The sequence below is a fragment of the Triplophysa rosa genome, linkage group LG23, assembly GCF_024868665.1.
Source record: "Triplophysa rosa linkage group LG23, Trosa_1v2, whole genome shotgun sequence".
In the NCBI taxonomy this organism is placed as follows: domain Eukaryota; kingdom Metazoa; phylum Chordata; class Actinopteri; order Cypriniformes; family Nemacheilidae; genus Triplophysa; species Triplophysa rosa.
Genome location: NC_079912.1, coordinates 17,434,011 through 17,457,574, shown reverse-complemented (window position 1 = coordinate 17,457,574; position 23,564 = coordinate 17,434,011). Strand labels below are relative to the sequence as shown.

General features: G+C 37.9%; 2 protein-coding genes and 1 non-coding gene across 8 annotated transcripts; 1 reads left to right on the top strand and 2 right to left on the bottom strand.

The window, feature by feature from the left end:
• Positions 1–255: 255 nt before the first annotated feature.
• Positions 256–340, bottom strand: trnay-gua (transfer RNA tyrosine (anticodon GUA)). The gene is given in 2 exon segments: positions 256–291; positions 304–340. It is a non-coding gene; the product is annotated as a tRNA-Tyr (tRNA).
• Positions 341–1,711: 1,371 nt separating this feature from the next.
• Positions 1,712–14,199, top strand: trim55b (tripartite motif containing 55b). Of its 6 annotated transcripts, none has more exons than XM_057322307.1 (8): positions 1,768–2,042; positions 2,593–2,762; positions 3,791–3,965; positions 4,113–4,208; positions 5,560–5,793; positions 12,134–12,156; positions 12,247–12,397; positions 12,632–14,199. In XM_057322307.1, the coding sequence occupies exons 1-8, from the start codon at positions 1,923–1,925 to the stop codon at positions 12,818–12,820; spliced, it is 1,158 nt and encodes a 385-aa protein (XP_057178290.1). In that variant the 5' UTR covers positions 1,768–1,922; the 3' UTR covers positions 12,821–14,199. The 6 variants fall into 6 exon arrangements, with proteins under 6 accessions (XP_057178294.1, XP_057178290.1, XP_057178289.1 ...); XM_057322306.1 differs by having other exon boundaries at positions 3,788–3,965; positions 12,632–14,194; XM_057322309.1 differs by having other exon boundaries at positions 12,247–12,371; positions 12,632–14,182.
• Positions 14,200–14,579: 380 nt separating this feature from the next.
• Positions 14,580–15,988, bottom strand: crhb (corticotropin releasing hormone b). The gene is made up of 2 exons (XM_057322318.1): positions 15,798–15,988; positions 14,580–15,460 (listed from the first exon to the last, which is right to left on the bottom strand). The coding sequence occupies exon 2, from the start codon at positions 15,436–15,438 to the stop codon at positions 14,950–14,952; it is 489 nt and encodes a 162-aa protein (XP_057178301.1). The 5' UTR covers positions 15,439–15,460; positions 15,798–15,988; the 3' UTR covers positions 14,580–14,949.
• Positions 15,989–23,564: the final 7,576 nt, after the last annotated feature.

Sequence of the window (23,564 nt, the reverse complement as noted above, 5' to 3'; positions counted from 1 at the left end):
AATGATCAACGTTTTTCTGTGTATTAATAAAATTATATACATAACAGGATTTCAAAATTGAATTCAGGCTTTTCTGTGCCTTTAACAGAAGTTTTTAGATAACACATTTCATTAAACATTTTATTTGTACTCGAATACATAGGCACAATATCATAGTAATGTAACAGACATGTTTGTACATTAACAATACCGCAAATTTACGCTCAACACACAAAACACGATAATACACCATTCCGAAGATTCCAAAAATGATCTTCCTTCGAGCCGGATTCGAACCAGCGACCTAAGGATTACAGTATTCCTCTACAGTCCTCCGCTCTACCAACTGAGCTATCGAAGGAGCTTACGTTCCATCGTCAGAGTTTGGTTCCAAAATGAGATAACTCAATGTTAATGTTATCATGTTTTTATTGCGTTTTATCATGTTAGTTAGCTGTATTTGTTTAGTCATTATGGCTTATATCAAAACAAACCAACTGCAGTTTGATTGATATTAAATTAGGCTTGCTGACAGGTTGCTATTTCTGTTGTTGTCTGTGCTGTTGTTTCAACTGCTGTTGTGGAAAGTGCAAACCCCACACACCTGGAGAAGAGAACAAACCAACTGCAGTTTGATTGATATTAAATTAGAATGCACAATAAAGAAAATATTATTTTGTTTTAAAACGGAGTTATCTCACCTTAAAACCAAACTCTTCATATTCGAATAAAGAAATAAAAAAATTACAGACAACACGTGAGAAGCAATAAGAGAACACAAAGGTAACAATTGTAACGACAAATAAATGACTAAGATACATTAAATGAACCGAAAAATTATTTCACATGAAACAGCCGTTCTTTTAATAAAAGATAGTTTAAGCTAAAGGGAAAAAAATGTAACAAAATAAGAGCGATGGTTTTGCCAACATAAGAAAAAAACGGTTGATAACCAAAAATAAAATAATATATACAATAGACATAAATTATTAAAATATACAAAGTAATTTATAAACTGTAACAGACTATAAAAGACATTAAACAAGCCCTCCGTTGCGATGGCAACGGATGCCCGCCAAACGGGGAAGCGCTCGCTTAGCATGCGAGAGGTAGCTGGTTCGATGCCCGCTTTCTCCACACTGTTTTCCACTTAAATAACTTCCTATTTTAATAAAATATAAGTGTTTTGTCACATTAGTTACACTAACATACATAGCAGTAACTCTGTCAAAAACAAACGTTTTATGTTGTAATGTATCTTCTTTTGACCCTTACGAAAATTTACCGTGGTTTTACTACATTTAAAACCAAAAAAACATGGTTACTGTAGTAAAACAATGGTTATCACAAAATAACCATGGTTTTGAAAACCATGTTTTTGTAAAAACCATAGTAAACGATGGTAACTGTAGTAAAATCATGGTTTTGCCCCAAGTAACGTTAATCAATGCACCAAAAAACCATGGTTACTACACTTGTACCACAAAAAAAAAAACATGGTTTATTTTCGTAAGGGGAGTTTATGTTAATACATACAACGTAGGCTAATACGTTGTATGTATTACAACGTTAAGTAACGTTAAATTTAACGTTACAACTTAAATTAATATTTTTATAAACTCATCCATCATATGGTAAAACCGAATCAGGGCGATGTGCTTTTCTCTAAACGTCCTGTATTCATTAGGAGATACGCAGAATGCAGGCTATCAATTTCATATATGGGCACGTAAACATGGCATCTCCTGACGTGAGCCTTTCTAAAAACAGCGCGCACAGATAGTCAAGCCACAAGTTACGTCATTATAGAAAGAACAGACACACAGTTGGGCAATGGTGAGGGCCTGATTCCACCCGCGTACAACAACTGGAACAATTTCATTTTTTCACTCCCAAACGATCTCATTTCAATCTTCGGCGGAGCCACTGGCCGTCAAATCAGGATGGACAGCTTGGAGAAGCAGCTTATTTGTCCCATTTGTCTGGTAATGTTCACGAAACCCGTTGTGATTCTTCCTTGTCAACACAATCTCTGCCGGAAATGTGCTAATGACATTTACCAGGTACCGTTTCGACATTTCGTGTTTGTCGTCACAACAATTTATAACAATAAAATAAATCCGTTTCAAAACGGGTATGGACGTTTTTAGAAAATTACAAATGGACGTTTCCATTTGTAATTTTTATGAACTATTATATTTGGCCTACATGGTAATTTTTCATATATTGTGTTATATCTGTTATCAAAATTATGTTTGGGGCCATTCACATTTTTTTTTTGGCATCATTACGTATCAAATCAATACAATTTTGGAAACGTCCCTCCATAAACTTTTTGTCATTATTCATCCAACGTCATTTTGACCCCTCCACTATAATACAAAATAGTGGATTACTCAGTAAATTTTATATTTTGGCTTTCTTCTACCAGAAAAACCTCTGACTGAGTTGACACCCTATGTTGAAACATGTCACATGCCTCCTATCCTTAGCATTTAACCCACACGGTGTATCTTTTAATACGTTTGTATGCAGTAATATAACAATTCGTCCCCAATGATACATTTGTAAGGTGTTTTGTTCATTTGCTATCCCATACACATCCCCGTGCAGGCTTCAAATCCATACCTTCCCACCAGAGGAGGCACGGTGTCATCAGGTGGCCGTTTCAGGTGTCCGTCCTGCAGGCATGAAGTTATCCTGGACCGTCATGGAGTCTACGGTCTGCAGAGAAATCTTCTGGTGGAAAACATCATCGACATGTACAAACAGGACTACATCAGGTTAGATAAATAAATACCTCACAATACATGGGTTGATCACATGGCTTAGATGCCTTGTGAGCTTGTCTTGAGAAAGCGCTTTTTGACTAAACAGAGAGACATGTTTCAAGACATACCATTAAGACATACCACATACAATCACCATTAAAATCGAGAGGAATATGTTTCAGAAATGTCTAAGTTTGCTTCTTTTACATTATACTCAGAGTAATAATCCTGTACCTTTTATGTTCATATATTTTTCATATTCACTTTTTATTCAACGATTGGAAGATGTTTATTTCCTGGCAATAGCAGACATCTTGCTTTTAAGAATGAAATTCCCCAAGGCTGAGTGATGAAGTTCTCCAACGCCTTGTCACTTTTGCAACCCACATATGTATTTAACTGTATTCATGAGCCCAAAAAGCTTCTTGAGCAAACTGTGTGTTATAAAGCTTTGCGTTTCAGTCGAAGGCTATACTTGGGTTTTCAAGTGTGACTGACTACCAAGACCTGTGACTCAGTCGGGTCGGAAGGGTTAGGATGATGGTCAGCTGGCGGGAGCCTTATTTTTAGTGTTGAGTCTCCTGGGCATAGTCACAGACCTTCTGGCATAATTAACCTTATAGGTATTTCATTAAACGTGGCACTGTCCTCATCTGAACAATTTCCAAAGATCTGTTTGATATCTCAATTGTTTGCTTTTCTCAACCTTTTTGTCTGAGAAGCAGACAGTTGCAATCTCTCATGTGTTTGTTTCAGCGTGTCAGATATCAATAATGTCTTCAAACTGCGCTCATTGTTAGTCCATGTTAATGTATGCATTTACTAATGTCAACAAATACAACCTTATTATGATGTGTTACTAATTAAACTTAACTAAGAACTCTATACAATGTCCAGTGCTATAAAATAACAATAAGCAATTACATTTTCCTCTGGGTTGTTTGACAGACTGTGGCTTCAGACAGTATAAATCTGTTTTGTTTGACCTCAGATGTCAGACCTTGGCACTCATTGATCTCTTATTGTCAATGTAACAGCAGCAGACCATCTCCTGAGAGCAAGGTTGACCAGCCAATGTGTGAGGTCCATGAAGACGAGAAAATCAACATCTACTGCCTGACCTGCAGCGTTCCCACTTGTTCTATGTGTAAAGTGTTTGGCTCTCATAAGGACTGTGAAGTGGCTCCCATTAACAGCGTATACCAGACAAAAAAGGTAAAACTGCCACACTTCAGAAGCATATAAATATTTATGCTTACCTACACAAGTGCCCATTTTGCGCCAATGCGTGTGTGCGTTGCTCTACGTAGCGTCTGTTTTTTACAGTTGTGTTAATATGCTCATGCACGTTCTCATCTCCAGACAGAGCTCACGGATGGAATAGCAATGATGGTGGGTAATAATGACAGGATCCAAGGCATCATCAGTCAGTTGGAGGAGACCTGCAGGACCATAGAGGTTAGTAACCTTCTCCCTCCTCCTTAAGCTTGACATAAGTGCAGGATTATTGATGAAAAGACCAAGAATGGTTCCTCTGACAAAAGATACACACGCTCTGGCATCGATGAGCCGGGCAGGCGGGAAGCTGGAATCTCTGCATACTTCACAGTCGCTTTCGCAGAGGGCTCAATGATTGACACGCGAGCCGAAATGAGCGGTCTCGCCTGAGCATACGGCTGCTGTGATGGAGTTATTTGTGAGGTTGAGATGTGGTTTGAGAAATAAACAGTCACTGTATGCGTTTAAATTATTGATTGGAGAGAAAAAAGTTGTAAAGCTTAAACTTTGATATCGTCGCTGGCCTTCCAAAACCTTGGATGTCCAAATGCGCTGTTTTTCAGTTGTGTTTCGCTTTAATTTGTACTGTTTCTTTATGAAGTTTCGCATGTTGAATACTAAAATCACATTAATTATTTATTTTACCATTGACGGTACTCACAAATAAACTGGAAAAAATGTCCACACATTTATACATTTCGGTATTATTACTCGTATGCAGAAATTGAAAAGGTACTGGCATAACACTGAGCTCAAAACAACAGTTCACATAACATTTACTAAAAATGAGTTGTCCAAAACTTCAGAAGTGTACATTTGATGGTTTTTGTCTTTTATGATTGATACTGTCCTCACGAATCAAGTTCCAGACGTTGTCACCTATCATCGCTTCATCTCACCTTCCCTGTGCTACAGAAATTTCTAGAATTTTTCTGACAGTGACAATTGGAAAATAATTTTTAAAATATGTGAAAATTTGTACAGTTTTTGTTCATTTGCAATAAACTGATATATCATAATTAATTATATAAGCTCAAAATTTACTTGAGCTAAATATACACATTGATTCTACATGAAAATAAATATTACTACGATAATTAGCACCACATATTGTACAAGAACTATAAAAAGGTCGGGCGAAACAAAAATTTGTTACACAAAATAAAAATCACGAAATATGGAGATACAAAATAGGGCGTAACATTTAGCATAAATGAATAATTCAATAAGACTAGCTAGCTTGGGACTAGGTGTATGTCTGTATGGAAAAACATATTTCCTATAAGAAAATAATTTTTGACCATTTTTTTCCACAATAACTTGGGCAACAGGATAAATTGATAAGTGTGTCAACTATTATTTACAGAAAGGGTCAAAAAATGTTACAGAGGATTCAGATACTGTATCTGAAGTGTCTGATTGTCATTCATGCAAGGTTTATTTTATATTTAAGTTTCAAATTCACATTAATTTTTCAATATTCATGTCATTTACATACCAGTAGAAAGGTAAACATCTGTTCTCCTCACAGGAAAATGGAAGGCGACAGAAGTCCCAGGTGTGTAAAAAGTTTGACCACTTGTATGCCAACCTGGAGGACCGGAAAAGAGAGATGCATCTGAAAGTGGCCGGCGAACAGGAAGAGAAATTAAACTACATTCGTGGCCTCTCAAAGAAGTACGGAGATCATCTGGAGTCTATGACCAAAATTATGGAGACGGGAATTCAAACGTTTGATGAACCTGAGATGGCTGTTTTCTTAAAGGTCTAGTAGGATGTAAATCTACCTCAGTAATCTTTCCAAAAAGACTCCTTAAACCAGGGCTCGACCTTAACGCTTGTTCGGGACAAGTTAATGTTTTGTATGGGCAAGTGAGAGAGAATTTTACTTGCCTGACCAGACAAGTAACTTGAAAAAAATAACATTGCTACGAAAGAATCGGTATGTGCTAAGAATAATAAGAATAGGTGCATTAGACAGAGCTGCATGTTTGTGTGAACTGCGTTTGTTGTCGTTGTGCTTGTTTTTGTGTGTGTGACAATAATCAATGGCACACCGCATTGAGTCCATATAACTAGATGCGGATTTATCTGGCTGGTCTGAGTGAATGAGGTGCACAGATTAACATACTACACGAGCAGGGCTGGACTAGGTCAAAAAAATCGGCCCTGACATTTTGGCCCAGATCAGCCCACATACAGCACGATCACAAATACCACCCTTCTTTGCGTGCCCTTAAATATGTGTTTCTACTCCTATTCCATAAAGCATGACAGCCATATAATGAGTAGTAAAGAGTGAGAGAGCGGAAACAATAAATACTTAGAAAAAGAGTAATTTGACAGTTCATAAAAATATACTATTCACCCTTAAAAGACTTACTGTTAATGTTGATGAATGGTGGTTAACAACATAATGTTTTCAATTTATGTAAGGCAGGCAACGTATTAGAGCAGGGCTGTACATTAACTTTTTTTACACTTTTTTTTTACAGAGGTTTAATGTTTTGTAGCACAGACCAAACAGTTGTAGCACAAGTATAAACGTCTGTTATCATTACATAAACAGACAGCTTTAATGTTACATTCAGATAGATCAATTAGAGCCATATCATTTTTAGATTTTCCCAAATTCAGTTTTTCCTTTTCCGTTTCCTACAGTTTATAAATTTACTACAAGTAAATAATTTTTCCATCCGGTTGAAATTAACCTGACTTTTATTTTGGCGGGTTGTTGCGAAGATGCTTGAGTTTCAGTGTGTTTGATGGTAACGTTAGCTTCCCTCAAACAGTGAAACGCTCGTAAAATAAAGCTCTGTGGATGAAGTTCACGTGTTCATGTCCTTGTATAGTGAGATACAGACAAATCCACCCGTGTCACGCCTGTAACATGTTAAACTGCGCAAGTCATTGTATACACACACAGAACAAGCACATGACAGTTATATGGTAGAATTTCTCTTTCGCGATTCCTTCCCCCACATCACGCAGATCATAATGCTGGGTTCACACCAAACGCGAACAATCACATTCCACACACTCTATTACTCGCGTAAAAAGTTAGTTATTTTCGCGTGAGTGACGCGAGCTGACAAAAACTTTCAACTTGCGCGGAAGACGAGATTGACGCGCGTTCACAGCAATCGCGCCGCCCGATTCACGTCATTCGCATCGCCCGCCCCCGTAAAAAAATTATAAACTTATTTTTAAACTCACGTTTTGGTACATCATATTACTGAAAAATTATTATACCGTGCCCTTTGTATTGCAGTTAGGCTATGTTGCAAAAATACTGGCTAATTTTTACCTCACAGCATTCCGTTATATTTTTTCATTAAGGCTGTGTAAATTTGCACCGAACAAGCCTTAACAATGTGCTTTTATTTGTTTTCATATGACTTTTAATATTAAGCTTATATTTAGCTTAATCTCGTTGGGCTATTGCCTATCTTGAGTTCTTGTGCCTCATTCTTCTTCGTTGTTCTACATTTACCAATAAAAAGATAAAAGATAAAAGCTACAGAATAATAACAAAAAAAGAGATTATTTAGGCATATTTGGCACTAAATAAAGGAAGGCAGTAATAATAACAATTTGCGCTATTTAGCCACCTAAAACCACCGCAAGGAAATATCTTTCACCGTGATCAACCCTATTTTCACAACAAAAAAAATGCGCATAACATTACATTGCAGTATATTACGTCACGTGTCTTAACGGGTTCTTCACTGGATGTGTGTGAACGCATGCACAGATTCCAGAAAATCATTGGCAGTGTGAATGAACCAAATCTAACGATCCCGGGACAAATTCCAGGACACATTTTCTGTGTATTTACTATTTTTTAGAATCTCTGTGTGAAAAGGCCTTAATTTACTCGCGCAAACCACTTAATTAGCGTTTGGTGTGAACCTGCTATAAGGCTCTTGATAAATATATTATGGCTGAAACGATTCCTAGAGTAATTCGAATACAAATAATTATCGACGCAAATTTTGTTGCCTCGAAGCCTCGTTTAATCCATTTAACTGCAGTACACATGGAGCACTGCATTTCCCCACGGACCGTTATTACTGACGCACAGCCCGCTAAACTCTGTTCATCTTACAGGGCTCTCAAGTCTCACGCATTCATCGTGAGACACACGCATTTTAGTCTGTTCACACGCTCACACGTATGGCTCATGCTGATAAATAAGTGATAGCTTATTGAAATGGTGAACTTCAATTTTACTTTTTTTTAGTCTATTTTGCGTGTGAAAACTATTTTGCGGCTGCATTGAGTCCATCAAACTAGATGCGGACTTGTGGACTCCGAATCCTGTTATTTACACATGTCATCTGGCTGTTCTGTGTGAATGAACTGCAGAGTTTAACGTGCTACATGCGTGATGCTCTTGAATTTGTCTGCGTCTGCGCTTTATGAGGACATGAACTTCACCTCCAGAGTTGCTCTGAGAGTTTATTTCACAAACATGTTATTGTTTAAGTGAATAAACAGACATACTAAAAAATAAGCATCTTCCGACAACCTGCCAAAATAAAAGTCATAGTAATATATAGCCTATTTATTAGTAATTACTATTAGTAAAAAAAGAAACTAAAACTAATTTATATAAACTAAATGCATCATGCATAAGCTGAAGTTAGTTGTTTACCTTTGAAATTATTCTTTCTATTTTTATTCATGTTTTTTATTTATATATTTGTATTATGTTGCATTTTGAATATAATATGGCAATGGAATGTACTAAATGGGTTTAGTTTTCACAGATATTAATGTATGCAATTTCAGCAATAAAAACTTTAATTGTTCTAAAAAGTTAACAAATTAGTTGTTTTACTCATTTTAAGAGACCTGTCTTATTTTCTCTTGTATATTTAGTATTGCTTTTTAATAAAGAAAAAGTACTTACTGTAGAATAGAATAGAATAGAATAGAATAGAATAGAATAGAATAGAATAGAATGAGCTTTATTGGCCAAGTATGTTTCCACATACGAGGAATTTGTTATAGTGACAGAAGCTCCACAGTGCAACAGGAAGACAGCAACAGGACAGAACACAGATGATAAAAAATAATAATAATAATATACAATAATATAGAAATAGGCAATGTACAAAACAGCAAAAACACAATATACAATATAGACAATTATGTATGTACAGGTCTGATATGTTTAAATTTGGTGAATAAATAATGTAAAATAGAGTTGTGTTCCGCGTTTAATGTCAAGTGTTCATAAGATGGATTGCCTGAGGGAAGAAACTGTTCCTCTTCCTGTTACTTATTATCCGAATACCCGATTAATCGATGGAAAAATCAGTAGAATACTCGATTAGTAAAAGAATCCATAGCTGCAGCCCTAAAATATATGCAGCCGGAAAACAAGTTTTACTCGCAAAAACTAAAATAAATTGTGGTGCGCCATCACTTTTCCTCACACACGAACAAGCACAACAATAATCGCACATCGCGAAACACGTCACGGAGCTCTGTCTCAGGCACTTGCCAAACTGCATCGCAAGCGTGCTACACTGGGAAATGTATTATTCGCACATAATTTTGCAAACATGTAGTTTGTCTATCACTTGTGTTTTTGACCCAGTTTTATCAAGCGGTATCGCTGTTTTGAAAGCAGTTCTGCTTACCGAACCTCTCCCTCTCCTCATTCCCAATCTCCTCTCTGTGCTTGCCGATGCTTCTATGGCCACGAACATCATCATCAGCCACAAAAGCTCATGAAGGCCGGCTGCTGCATACATTTTTTTGTTATTTTACTTTGCAGCGTCTGGCTGAAGGGCCTAATATCTCCGCGCCTCCTTTGCGTTTCTTCTCCATGATCTTTCTAATTGACACGCGCTGCACACTGACGCTGGATTCTCACAGAGGCCAGGGAGTTGTGTTATTGGGTCAACCCAGTGTCATTTAAAAAGACCCAATGGTCTGCTGATGATTAAGTGTCTCATGGGCCGATCTGTTTTTTGACAAATACATCACGTCACCAGAGAGTTGTACGCCGCAAATCGATTTACGCGTTTAAAAAATGGCCTAGTTGCACGAAGCCGCCATATTAGATTTACGATAAGCGAGTGTGGGCGGCTTATTTCCGGTCGTATAACACTGTATGTGAAAATACGGATTTTGGGCCGGCAAATAAGAGCGCTTTTTAAATAAAACTAAGAAAGTGATATAACAGAAAAACCTATTTACATTGCTGAGTACCTCGATAAGCCAACACAACTCGATGTAACGGGAAAAAATACTTTCTTTCTCTCCCCGTTTACTCTATAGTCCATGCTCATGTGGTTAACAAAAATCTGTATACACAAGTCATGTATACATATACCAGCATGTGTATTATTGTACATTTCCACAGAGATGATTTTGTTTTGACAGTTGGGGGACTAAGAAAAGCATAGAAAGCAATTATTTCCTCTTTCGGTGTGAAACCGCTACACACTCTCTCCACATCGGGAGGTACGACTGCGCGATGAATGGAATGCAAACGCCACCTGATCATGACTGTATTAATACTCTTTCACTGTAAGTACGACACGATAAATACGCTAATCACGGAAACTCATCACAAAGAACACGACATGATTGATCCGTCCACCTGTCAGTGATGCTGGTTCAGTCTGACAATGAGTTTCATTCTTGCACACAACGCAGATTATTCCATCCGACTTTCAATATATAGAACGATGAGTTAAAACTAAGACATAAAACGTATCTACTAGCAGTGTGATCAGTGAATGCGGGTTTACTGTTGTTTTGCTTAAAGAAGATGGTGATATGGGGAGAAACGCGTGGAGTTGCACAGACTGGTATAAAACATCATCAGCCTTTTTTGCTGTGATATCAAGTAGTGTTGGCTTAACGAGGTGCTCAGAAATGTACAGAGAATTTTCTGTCATATCAGTGGTATCAGTTTCTTTTTTTGTTTATCTAAAAAAAATCCCATATTTTTGCCAGCCAAAACGCCTACATTTCCCATACTGTGTTATACGACCGGAAATAAGTAAGCACGCCCGTCGCCCACACTCGCTGATCAGAAATCTAATATGGCGGCTTCGTGCAACTACCCATAGTCGTGGCTCTCACTAAATCCTTGCCCAGCATATCAATATACAGCTCTTCTCTCCAACACAAAAACAGTGCCTATTAGGGCTAGTATAAGTAGGCGAATTGGAACCCAGGGTTGGTGTTTCGAGTCTGACGTCATCACGCAACCGTGTTTTTTGGCAAGTTTAACAATTATAGGTAGTTTAGATGGTTCGAGTTAGGTTAGGGTAAAGGTTTCGTAAGACTTAAAACACCAAGGATTTAGTCAAAACCAACAAGCCACGCCCACGGATCTGACTCGAAACACCAAGGATTTAGTGAGAGCCAGCCCATAGTAGAGATGTATCGGCCCAAAAATACGTCTGCCCACCGGAAAAATGCCCGGTATGCCCGATTACCAATCCAGCCCTGTACACGAGTAATGATCGAGGATTTGTCTGCACTGTATGAGGACATAAACACAAACTTAATCTCCAGAGTTTGTCAGAGAGTTTATTTTACGAGCATTTTACCATTTGAGTGAAGCAATCATCAAACACACTAAAACTCAAGCGTCTTCCCGACGACCCGTCAAAATAAAAGTCCCGTTAACGTCAACACTCAACCGAAAATATACTGTAGTATTTGCTAAAGGAAATTGTAGTAGGCTCCCTTGTAGTAAATTGACAAACTGTAGTAAACACTGTAGTATACTATAGTAAGGTTTAAAAACACTATAGTATCTAGAAATGTTACTGCAGTTTACTATAGTAAATAACACTTTAGTATACTACAGTAATTTATGTGGACAAGTATACCTCTATTGTATAGTAAAAAAATGCAATACACCAAGTAATATTTCTACTCGGACAAGTGAATGACAAATTTACTTGTCCGAAGGACAACCACATGACAGTGTTTAATGTCAAACCCTGCCTTAAACAGTAATCATGAATAACTGTTAAGCTTATGAAAATGAATTAGTCAAAACCTATCGAAATGCTATCTTTTGATATAATTGGCAAAATATTTTTCTTTTTTTACCTTATTCCAAACAGAGTGCCAAATCCCTGTTGCAAAAGTAAGTGCAAATTCTGCCAATTTAATGTGTCTTAAGTTTATTTTTTATTTTCATTTTAAACATACACCGAATAGATCTCTTGTTTCTTAGAATTGCAGAGGCATCGAATACCTCCCACCTGGAGCAAGTGGAGCGTGGGTACGAGAGCATGGATCATTATTCTGTGAGCTTCAAGAGAGAGGGCAGGGCCCTTCGCAATATTGACTTCGCCAGAGGTAAAACTCACCTGAATTACTCTGATGTAAGTTTAACTATAAACATTTACGCCTATAAATCAACTTTGCTTGGTGAATTAATTTGAAAAATAACAGATTTGCAACTTGCATAATCTTTTAAGCATGGTTTCTAATTGGGGTTTAATGAGCAATCAGTTGAAAAGCCAGCCTCCCCTTTCAGTTCAATTTTCAGGAAATTCCAAATTTAGGAATTGGGACTTCTGCATAGTTTTGAACTTTCATGTTGTTGGTTACTGCAGATGATGAAGAAGAGGCGGATGAAGAGGAGGTGGCAGCTGATGCAGGAGCCCGGGCAGAAAAGACAGCCTCTGGAGGTTTGGACACGCTGGGCAATTTGGAGGAACCTCTCCCTCCCCTCCTGCCTCCACAAACCCATGGAAAACATACACCTGCCATGTCATCCTAACTTCTACCATTTACTTTTATAATTTACACATACTCGGACATACAAATATAGATCCCCTCCTCTCCTTGCAACCTGATCAGAAACGCATGAATACCTATAGAACTATAACTATGTGATCACATCACACTAACTATACATGACTGCGGTTACTATTTTACACAAACCTGAATTTCAGATGCTTTTACTGTTTTTTTCTGTTACTGCTTAAAAAGTCACTAGATGACTAAATTGAAATGTAGTTGACTTAAGAAATCCTTCCAAGATTTGTGGGGTTGTTTACTGTGTAGGGAGTGTTCGCGTGGTATTTGCAATGCGGTTGGCACGGCCATGGTATTTGAATTATGAATGATTCCCTTTAAATGCTCCTAATATTCCTTTCATATTCCTAAATGTCAATGGCAAATAAAAGACTACCTGTGTTTGTTCCAATTTCAAAACAGTAATCTTCGTGTAATGACGAGTGAAGATAGTTGCATAAAAATTTAGACTTGGTTTAAACCAAATTCAGTTCAGTTCACTTTGGTTCATTTCATCACTCATGTATCATGTATCAATGCCTACTTTGAGAAACAGCCGTGGCAGACGGTGGAAGTGATCTATACAGTGCGCTGTAACAAGTGTAGTTCACAGTTCCTCGGTGGTCGAACTGAAATAACGATGCCAGGACATTGTGTAATGTATTCTGGCCCAGTGGAGGGTGATGGGTGACAGGATGTGCTTCTGTGGCTGGCTTCACACAGAGCATATCTACAATCAACTTAATTAGGCCCAGGGAGCACAACCCAAATCTCAACGTGTTGTGGCTTTCACCTACAATGAATGGACTTTGGTAAAAAGTAAAGGATTAAGTGAATTAAATGTTCTGGGTGTCTTCTTAACTCAAACATATACAAGTTTGTCTGACCGGAACATTATTGATCGGTTTAAGATGTGCCTTACCCATTAAATGTAGGAAAGGTTTGGGTAAACTCTGCACCCGAGACTTGGCTATAAAGACATCCAGTTGCTGTAAAGATATAATAATTCACATATCGTTTTTTGTGTGTGTGCGTGAAACCAGACTTAATCAGAACAAGGTGTTTGTACTCCAATTGATGATCAGTCATTTTTTCATAAGAGTACACAAGCCTAACGTTTTTTCCTCTAACCTTTTGCCGAACAACCATGAATCATCTCTTGGGATAGATGCCGTCTCTCCCCGAACAGATGTAAACAGCTCACTTTTACATTTAAAATAACATCTGTCGAACAGGTAGACAAACATCTGGTTTAGCAAGTATATTGTTTGAAGAATCCCGTTTATTTGCAATATACTTAAAGGTCATACGTGGGTACGTGTAATAACTGTTTATAAGCTGAGACTTTCCATTTACCTTTCTTGTCAATTTTCTCTTAAAAATATAGTCATATCTGCAAGGTGTTGCTGATTTCCTATATTCTTTCTTTATATTTCTTTTTACACTTTAAATTGTAGTATTGTAATTCAAGCAGAATGTATACAAATGGATTATTAAATATAATTCTCAAGTGCTTTTTGAAAGGAAGAATTGTTACTGTTAAGTATATTAGAAGTAAGCTACTTTAGATTTTTGTCAGTTGTCTCTGCATGACCATACACTGATGAACAACACTTTGCATATGAATTGCAATGACATGACTGTCAAATTTATTGTCCATTAAGTAGTTTCTCATAAATCCCAATTAACACGTCAATAATCAAGAAGTGTCAAACTGGCTTTCAAAGTTTTATTGAAAAATATAAATATAAGACATTCTCTTGCACAACAAAAATGAATGCTTGCTCATTAGTTTATTAACAAATTTGAACAATGTACTGTATGTTACAATGAAACGCAGGTTTGTCAGATAAAATAATACAGTATTTGAAAATATTGTCTTTTTTTTACGAAATTCAAACGACCGTTTTGTGTCATCTTCAGGTCTGAATGATCACTTGTACAATAACATGGATGGAGATTCATGACAGTTTTGCGCAATCGTGACACACCTACTCTATTGGTCTCCATTGAAATATCTACAAATAAATAAATCACCGGTATAAATAGATCATGATGGAAAAGCAGCACTATGGTACAGAATATTTATGTTTGTGCTAAATGTAAAAATATCTTTGGTACATGGATCTCGTGGTTACTTCCCGAATATTTCCATCATTTTGCGGTTGCTGTGAGCTTGCTGGGCCATTTGTTCGGCTCTGGCCATCTCTAGTACTTCTCGGAGCAGATGAAAGGTCAGGTCCAGAGAAATCGGCGGCTCCTCCGACCTGCGCTCCCTCTCCCCAGAGTCGAGCGCGCGAAGCGCGTAATTGCCATTCAAGCGGCCGATGTTTCCAACTTTCCCCTCTAACAGACGCTGGGTTAACTGGAGCTGCAGTGCTCGTTTTGAATACTGGGATTTCTCGGAGTAGTCGTCTGGGGAGGACCGGGCTGAATTCTGGTTTCTGTTACCGAGCCGGATGAAGTACTCCTCTCCTAAGCGTGCCAAAAGCGGAAGGGACTGTCGCTCTCCATCTGGGTCCGTGGCTTGCTGGTTGGAGCTGCCGTCGATGGCTCTACATTCATATGGTGGTGGAAATGCAACGAGCAGAGCCACGGTGGTGACGAAAACATTAAGCTTCATGTCAAAAAGTGATGCGAGGAATCTGCGGGAGAAGTGAGTAAATTATGCGCACGATTCAACTTCTGACCAATTGTATTGCGCACTGGGTTTGGGGCTAAGACCAATTCGTGACAGAAGTCATTTACAGCACACTGACTACATATGCGTTCGTATTATAATAATTAACATTTACGCTGCATAATTACACATTTCTAAATCTACAGATACGCACGAGTTAAAGTTGGATATTTTGATGCTTAATACCAAGATGCACAAAAATATGTTCTAGAGTAATACAGCCTAATTAAAATAAAAATGACAAGTGCTGCTATTTAAGGATAAAACAGTAACTGACTTATTCTAGACGAGATGTTGCGTACCTGTGGTGTGCGTAATTAGTATTATCCTTGGATGGTTTTTGAACTTTGCTAGATGCGGCTGTCTTCCAGTTGTCGCCTATCAAGTTCTTTAGTTTTAGGACTTCTTCAAAGAAAGCCTGGAGTTGGCATTTATATAGGCACGGTCAGCGACAAGTATCACGCATCTAGTGTCTTGCGTCTGCGCAGAGGAGAGGGAGAGTCGACTTGAATGAACGTAAGTGAAGAGTTTTCTTGTTTGAATGAGTCATCGAGGGGTGTGCATGCGTGTGTCCTCGAGTGCGTATGTGTGCGAGTCCTTTATCGGGAGATGCAAACCCGGGGTATTTTAATCCTTTATATTGACGTTCTGTCCCCAACTCCCATTTTGTGCATATTTATGGTTTAAGGCCTAAAATAACTGACAAGCCAATTCCTTTAAATGCCATCCATAAAATTGATTAAATAATATCATGGGCAAAACTTTATTTCTTTTCATTATGAATCTTTACTTAATTGCATGGCCGTAACCATGCATGCCAAAATGAGTCATGTTCCACTACAGGTTTTTTATTCACTAGTTCTACAAAATGTTGCTGAATACTCTTCCCTCAATTTCATATTCATCTCTAAATTACCAGAGATACATTTTAAAGTGGTGTAATTGCAAAAATCAATTCTTTGGTGCACTAGGTTGTTCCCACCTTAAAATCAATGTTAATTATGTCAAAAATCTGCATCATATGCAACAGCTCCTGTTTTTCAGTTGTTGTGGTCGTAGTCACGCAGGTGTGGTGAACTTTGGGTTATGTTCTAGTGGTAGTCTTATCCAGAAAGCACAAACAGAGCTTTGGGTCCCCTTGATTACACATGCACAGCGGCAGGACAGCGTCACTTCTGCAGTCACTGCTGTCAAGTGCTGACCCGCCCAGCCACCCAAGAGGGAGAGTGGAAGATGGAACACTTGGCTCGAGTCCCCTCACACCTGCTTACAGAATGCCAATCAGACTGCGCCCCAATCCGCTTTCAGACAATATTCCCTTGTGCGTGAATCAGATGGTATGTGTTTTTAAACAGATCAATATTAATGACAATATTGCCTTGCTGTTTTTATGTGTGCGTGTGTGTGTGTTAAAGAAACCAAGCAAAAAAAGACCCATGACCTTCAGAGTCTCAAGATGAACAATGAAGTCTTTTTCATGGTGAAAGGAGGTGCTTAACCTTCAGGAAATGCTGAATGTCAGCATCAAGAGGTCAAACTATTATGCTGAAAAGGTCCAAATGATGCTTGGATGATTTAAAGAATTTTGAAGTATGTTTTTCTGTATTGAAGTAAAACATGCAATGGGTTGTATGAGCAAGAAAATATTGTTCATTGTTAACTAAACATTTTGTTTTTGAGGTAAACATTCAAATAGTTTTTTTTATTAAAAATAATTACATAAAACCTTCAATTGCTGGATATAGTGGAATGGGTTTAATGCTGCCTTCACGTGCTTTCAGAATTATCGGAAATTATCGGAGTTTCCAAAGTAAAAATTGCACATTAACGCCCTCTGATGTCGCGATTCCCACTGGGAAGTTGGGAAATAATTTTGATAGCCGAGTTCCCGAGATGGGCGGGCCTTACACAATCAACATGGCAGATGGGAGAAGGATTTGTGACAGATATGATTTATTCGTTTTTTTTGGAAACAGCTTCATTGCCTTGTCTTGTCGTTAAATTTGTACATATTTACATAAATGAATAACCATTTGAAGCATACTGTACGTTTTATACACTGCGAAAATAGCATGTATTTCACCAATATTGCAGAATTGTCAGCAAGCTGACTAGTAAAACTATGAAGTAGGATGTACGGTTGAAAACTATTACCACATAACATTTTCCCAAGACACACGCGAGCATGAATCTGGCTTCCTCCATTCTTTCCGACAACAAAGCACATAAACACAACCAGCTCATCATGACATCAGAAGTGGGAATTATCAAATTTCCGAGAGCACGTGAAGGCAGCATAAGCTCTGGAAGATTTGACAGGCTCAAATCCCTACACTTATAAATGTTGGGTTATTTTCAAACCAGCGTAGGGTCAAAAAAGGATGAGTTGGGATATATTAACCCCCAAAAAAGTTTATATTTGACGCAATATGTTAAAACAACCCAGCATAGGTTAATTTTACAACCTGACTTTTAACCCAGAAAATAGCCCAGCATTATTTAGAGTGTGAATTTATATATATGGGAAGGATAAAGTAGTAAGATGCGTTTAAAACTAGCTGAAATTATTTACTGTAATAGCTCCCAGAACAAAAGCAGAATTACAGTATGTGCCTCTGATGCTTTAAAAAATAGTAATGGTACACCAATTTGTACCGTATTGGTGGAAATTGGCATTACATTTACAGCATGTGGTATGGGAAAAAATAAGAGCCGTCAGTTAACAGTGGATTCATCTCAAGAATAATGTTATTATGGATAATGACTGCATCCATCTATGATAAAGCTGACAGACGAGGAAGGCGGCAGACATCTTTGTTCTATTTCGAGCCCCTCAAAGCACCTACTGTATCCCCAATCTACTCGAATGTACTCTGGTGATTCATTATATAAATGAATTCTTATTATATTCGCCCCGCAAAGCGCAGCCCGCCGTAATGATTCTAGAAGTTGGACTAAATCAGTCAGACAATTCCTGCCATTCGTTTATTTTTTAAAGCGATTTCTTATTTCCTCTCTGCGCGGGAGTTATGATTTTGATTAAACGTATGAAGCGGTCAAACGAATGCCAAGGTCGCGAGCCTATAAGTGTTTTTCCGCAGCAATTTACCTCTTCCCATCGGGCCTGGTGTCAAGTCCCATCACGAGATGCGGCTGCATTCTGACACAAATCCAATGTACCACCACGCCGCAAAATTTGAACATTCGCTCGTGGTCACTGATGTCATAACGATTTCCAATCAATGTCTGTTACGTCGGACACACTGAATCCATACGTGTAGTTTTCCATCGTGTGACTAATTTTGACTAATAATATCACATAGCATATGATGTGTCAAATCAATATGTTTACCAGCGGCTCTAAAGACAAGACCAACACGTTAGTTAAGTCTCGCTCGTAGCATTTAAAGTTCATTGGTCTCTTTACCTCGTTTGCTCTTCTCATCGCCGTGAGATGCTTCACTTGCCCCTTGTAATTGCAGCAGATTACGCCAGCGCTAACCACAATGACAGCATTAGGCTTCACGCGGTTTTCATGAGTCTATTCTGGTCAACTGAGAGGAGATATCAATAAAGGTTGCCAGCACTATAAATGAGTTTAAAGACGCCCAAAGAACCTGCTGATCAGCATCAAATAGACTGTGGTCTGACTCGATAGAAAGGCTCATCTGTCTTCTCAATGGGGTGTTTGGTGATATGAATTGGTGTCTTTAATTGAATTCTGTGAACTCACAATATTGGCTCCCTCCTGGTTTTAAGATGCATGTTAATGCATGCGGTGAAGTTTAAAAATGCTATACTTGGATGTTCAAAGACCCCCCACTGATGTCAGGTGAAAGAGTCAGCGGTTTTTAGTGATTTGATAGTACAACACATTTTTGATGGAAAAATGCTCTGCCTCTAAATTCCTGTACTTTCACAGTATGAAAGAAAACGAAGTAAATACATACTCAGATACCATGGTGGCTTTGTTCTTTTACCCCATTGCATTGTTAATAATCTCCTAATATATTTGACATTTTTCTTGACATAATGTACAACTAAAAAAAATACATGCATGTTGTGTCCACAGGGTTGCTTTTTAAAGTAAGACATTTACAAGATGTAGTTTTGTGACCTTGATCACAAGTAACTAAACTAAACCTGTTTTGTCTTCCTGGGACATAATTGTATCCCAACACATATTAGTTCACCCAACAATTACAATTCTTTCACCATTTACTTATTCTCGTGTCCTTCCAAACCTGTTTGAGTTTCTTTCTTTTGCAGAACACAAAAGAAGATATTTTGAAGAATGTTGGTCCCCAAACAACACTGGTGTCCATAGACTTCCATTGCATGGACACAAAACCACCGAGACATGTTACAGGTTTTAAATAAATGATGACAATCCCTTCAGAATATGTTACTTGTTAATTCACCGTGCAATTTATGAATGCTCAGACCAATTCTTTTTTTTTAAATGTTTAGTAAAAACGTCTTTTCAAAATCAGAAAAAAACCTCTTTATCTTCTTTAAATCTTTAATCCCAAATTATTTGAATCATAATGCAAATACGGTGTAAAGTTTGTTGTCTGTCAGACACGTCTAAATTCATTAGCTGTACCCTAAAAGTTTTAATAAGCTTGTTAAAATCCAATTGCTCACGGGTACGTAAATGTCAGCCAGGATTATAGTCCAACTAATGGAAGGTTATAAAAACTGAGTGCTCCAAAAACACCCCATCAAGCGTCTGTCCTTTACGTGCATGCAAAATCTGCTCTATTTGGACATTTCATTGAGGCTAGCGAGTCCATTAAGAGGTCTCTTAAAATACAAGAAGCTATTGGCTGTCAGGAAAAGCAGATGGGGTCAGGGCACTGAGGGCTGCTCTCTCCCGTTCAAGCCACGATATTCTGAATCTCACCGAAGCGGCAACCAAAATCACACACAGCGTCATACGTGGAATGGAACATCTGGTTTCATTTCCCACTCAGAGTGAGAGGAGATCTCCTATGCTTAGCTAGATTCTTTGTCTTATGTTGAATGTATCGATGATGAAAAGTTTGCTATAGGAAACCTTTGTTATGTGTATGGATATTTTGAGTAGGGATGTCTGTAATTGTACAAAAGGAACAAAGATTTCCTTGATGTAAATTCAAAGGTTGAATCTTTTGTTCTGCCACCCACAGGGCTGCTCATTAAGAAATGTGTTATTTTACAATACCTAATATCAATGCAATCTGCTGTCTACATTTAGTCTTGAATTCGGAAGCCTTTTGGGCTATTTTAAGCATTGTGCTCTTGTGTTGTTTTTAAAGCAGGAGTTGTATTTGTTTTCTAGGCTGTCTTAGCTACGTACATATATACTGAATAAAGTTGAATCTAATAATCTTACTCGCATGAAATAGAATCTTTATCAGTGTCCAAATCCAACTTCCTCGCACTCTTCATTGCTTGCCCTTTCAAGTCTGGATAGTTGATTCACCTGGAGATGATGTGGAGGCATAGATATTCTGTCAGGAACGTCGTGCTTCATTGCACCTGTCCCTCTCTGGTTGCATCTAACTTGTCTCTTCCTGAGTACCTGTCACTGACAGTGTTAGATCCCTGCCTTTTATCTTTATCGGCCCCTGCGATTTGCCAGGTCTGACAATGCCTTCTTCACTTGACTATGACATAATGAGGATATGACATGACATGAGTAGCCCTCACAAGAGGAGTTTGTGTATTGCATGAAAATCAATCAAACATTTTTGTCAACTGTACTGACATCTTTATGCGGAGATATCCTGTTGCACGTTATAAACAGAGTGCAGTATTTCAGAACAAAAACCATCTTATTCCCAAAACACCTACAATCCAGTTTAAGCAGGTGCTAAAATGTGCAGAAATAGCGCTGCACTGCTGAGAATTCAAATGAAGTAATGTCATTGCTTTCAGCACAAACCCGCACGTCTTTATTTGCAAATGAGGCTTATTATAGAATGTGCCTTCTTGACAAAAGTGAGCGCCAGCCTATCTGTCTGGCACAATTCATGTTGCACTACTACTGCCCTGGGAAAGCGGCATCCTTCACAACCCAGCGAAGAACATGCAAATTGCATTCAGCACCGATATTTTGGACGTGTTTTCTCTGTTACCTGATTTGCATAATTTCTTTTGTGAATCGAGGGATAAAACAACATATGCTTAGCGAAATGTAAATGTGCTGTCATGACCAAGTATAACCTGAATCCGAAACAACCCTGAAATTAATGCATGCTAATTGTTTACACCTTTGGAAGCAAAAGGATTATTTAGAGGAAAACAATGCAAGAATCAATTATGAATAAAAAGTCGTGACCTATAGCTGGCATTTTGACGACACGTGGTGAAGCAGCACTGTTTAAAAATGCCTCTTGTTAAAAAAAATGTTTAGCACTTGTGTGTCAAGATGCCTTGTTTTCTTTCTTCCATTGTTTTCGAAGGTGAACTATTACTTTAACGTCATTTTGCTGAACATATGTCTCTGATCATTCCAGAAACAATATTTTTAGACAGTTCAGTTCATCAGTGTATACTTAATTTAATGCAGATCTATATAATATTACGTAATGCAGATATATATCATGTAAACAGAAATGTGGTTTACTAAAGTACGTTTTAGGTGTACATACAAATATTTGCTTATAATCTAGCATGCTAATCTAGCATGCTACCTACGGATATTTTTAAGCCAAAATTCATACTTAATTTAGTTTTGTGCACTTTTCAAACTAACTGCTTTGGAGACCCTGCACCTGTCGGCAAAACAAAAAATGTGCCTATGTGGTTACAAAATTCACTGGTTGTATTGAAGTAAAATACATTATTTTACATGAATAATTCAACATGACTACATTAGGTAACACCAAGTCAGGTAGAAACAGCCCGACTAAACTAAAACATAACAGCTAAACAGAACATGAACATCAACTACTCCCCTCAATTTTATCGTTGCGCAAAAGTGACGCATCTTTTCCCCTCAACTCATTTGGGGGCTTCTCTAAATAGGGCATTCAGTCCCACAGGAATATTTCTGGCCGATCTTTGATCATGTTTCAGTGACACACGATCAATGATTTGTGGCCTTTTCTTCAGTGACCACTCAGAGAGCGTCAAGCCCTGCCCTGAAACTGCCCCTTCACAAACACACACACACACACACACACACACGACTGCGCATAGCATCCTCTACTTCATCGTCCATGTGTGTTATTGTGTATTCTCTTTGTCTAACATGATTATGTGTATTTTCCATATGTTGAATACAGACAAGGATTGTGGGAAATGGTTAATATGTATCACAGGGGGGTTTACACCACACTGTTTTTAGGGGTGTAACGATTCAATGTGGGTTTACTGTTACAGTTGCATCACGATATTTGTAAAAAAAAAAGGAAAAAATATGATAGTGGCACTCAAATGACAGATTTTTCCCAAAACATTAACCATTTTAGTAAAATTTGTTATTTTGTTTAAGAATTGACAACATTCAAGGTTTATTTCAACCATATGTAAACTAATAAAGACTGAATAGATCTATATAAATAAAACTAAATTTTAATATAAATATCTAAAAATATATTTCATTTAAAATTTTCATGCCCATAGCTCTATGATACATATCTTAATGTTTTTTGTATTGCGATATACGTACAATACTTCGATACAATGTTACACCCCTACTGTTTTCAAGTAAAAACTAAAATTTTTAAGCGTTTTGACCATTCATTTACACAACAGCAGCATTTGCAAACGTTTGAAAGCAAGCAGGTTTCAATATGCATGACGTTATCGTCTCGTTTCCACTACACCAATGTCATGTAAACGTACTTTGTTTATGAGCAATCAAGAATGTTACTTTCAAAACCAAAGTGGCACACGACATTGACACGAGGACGTATCAGTCAAACATGCTTGAAAAGAAAGCGTGCTTCATTATTGTGTTATTTGCATAATCAGGCCAATTTCCTCTTTCGATGGGTGCGCTTTAAGTTCGCATCCCCCAGAGCAGATAATCAAGGCGTCACGCTAGGCCGCACAGGGACGCCCCCACCATACGGCCA

Excerpts from the sequence above, each read along its gene's own strand:
- crhb (XM_057322318.1), bottom strand. The coding sequence starts at position 15,438 with ATGAAGCTTAATGTTTTCGTCACCACCGTGGCTCTGCTCGTTGCATTT.
- trim55b (XM_057322306.1), top strand. The coding sequence starts at position 1,923 with ATGGACAGCTTGGAGAAGCAGCTTATTTGTCCCATTTGTCTGGTAATG. Across the intron at positions 12,157-12,246 it reads GCCAAATCCCTGTTGCAAAA|AATTGCAGAGGCATCGAATA; the intron begins GTAAGTGCAAAT and ends CTTGTTTCTTAG. Across the intron at positions 12,398-12,631 it reads CTCACCTGAATTACTCTGAT|ATGATGAAGAAGAGGCGGAT; the intron begins GTAAGTTTAACT and ends TGGTTACTGCAG.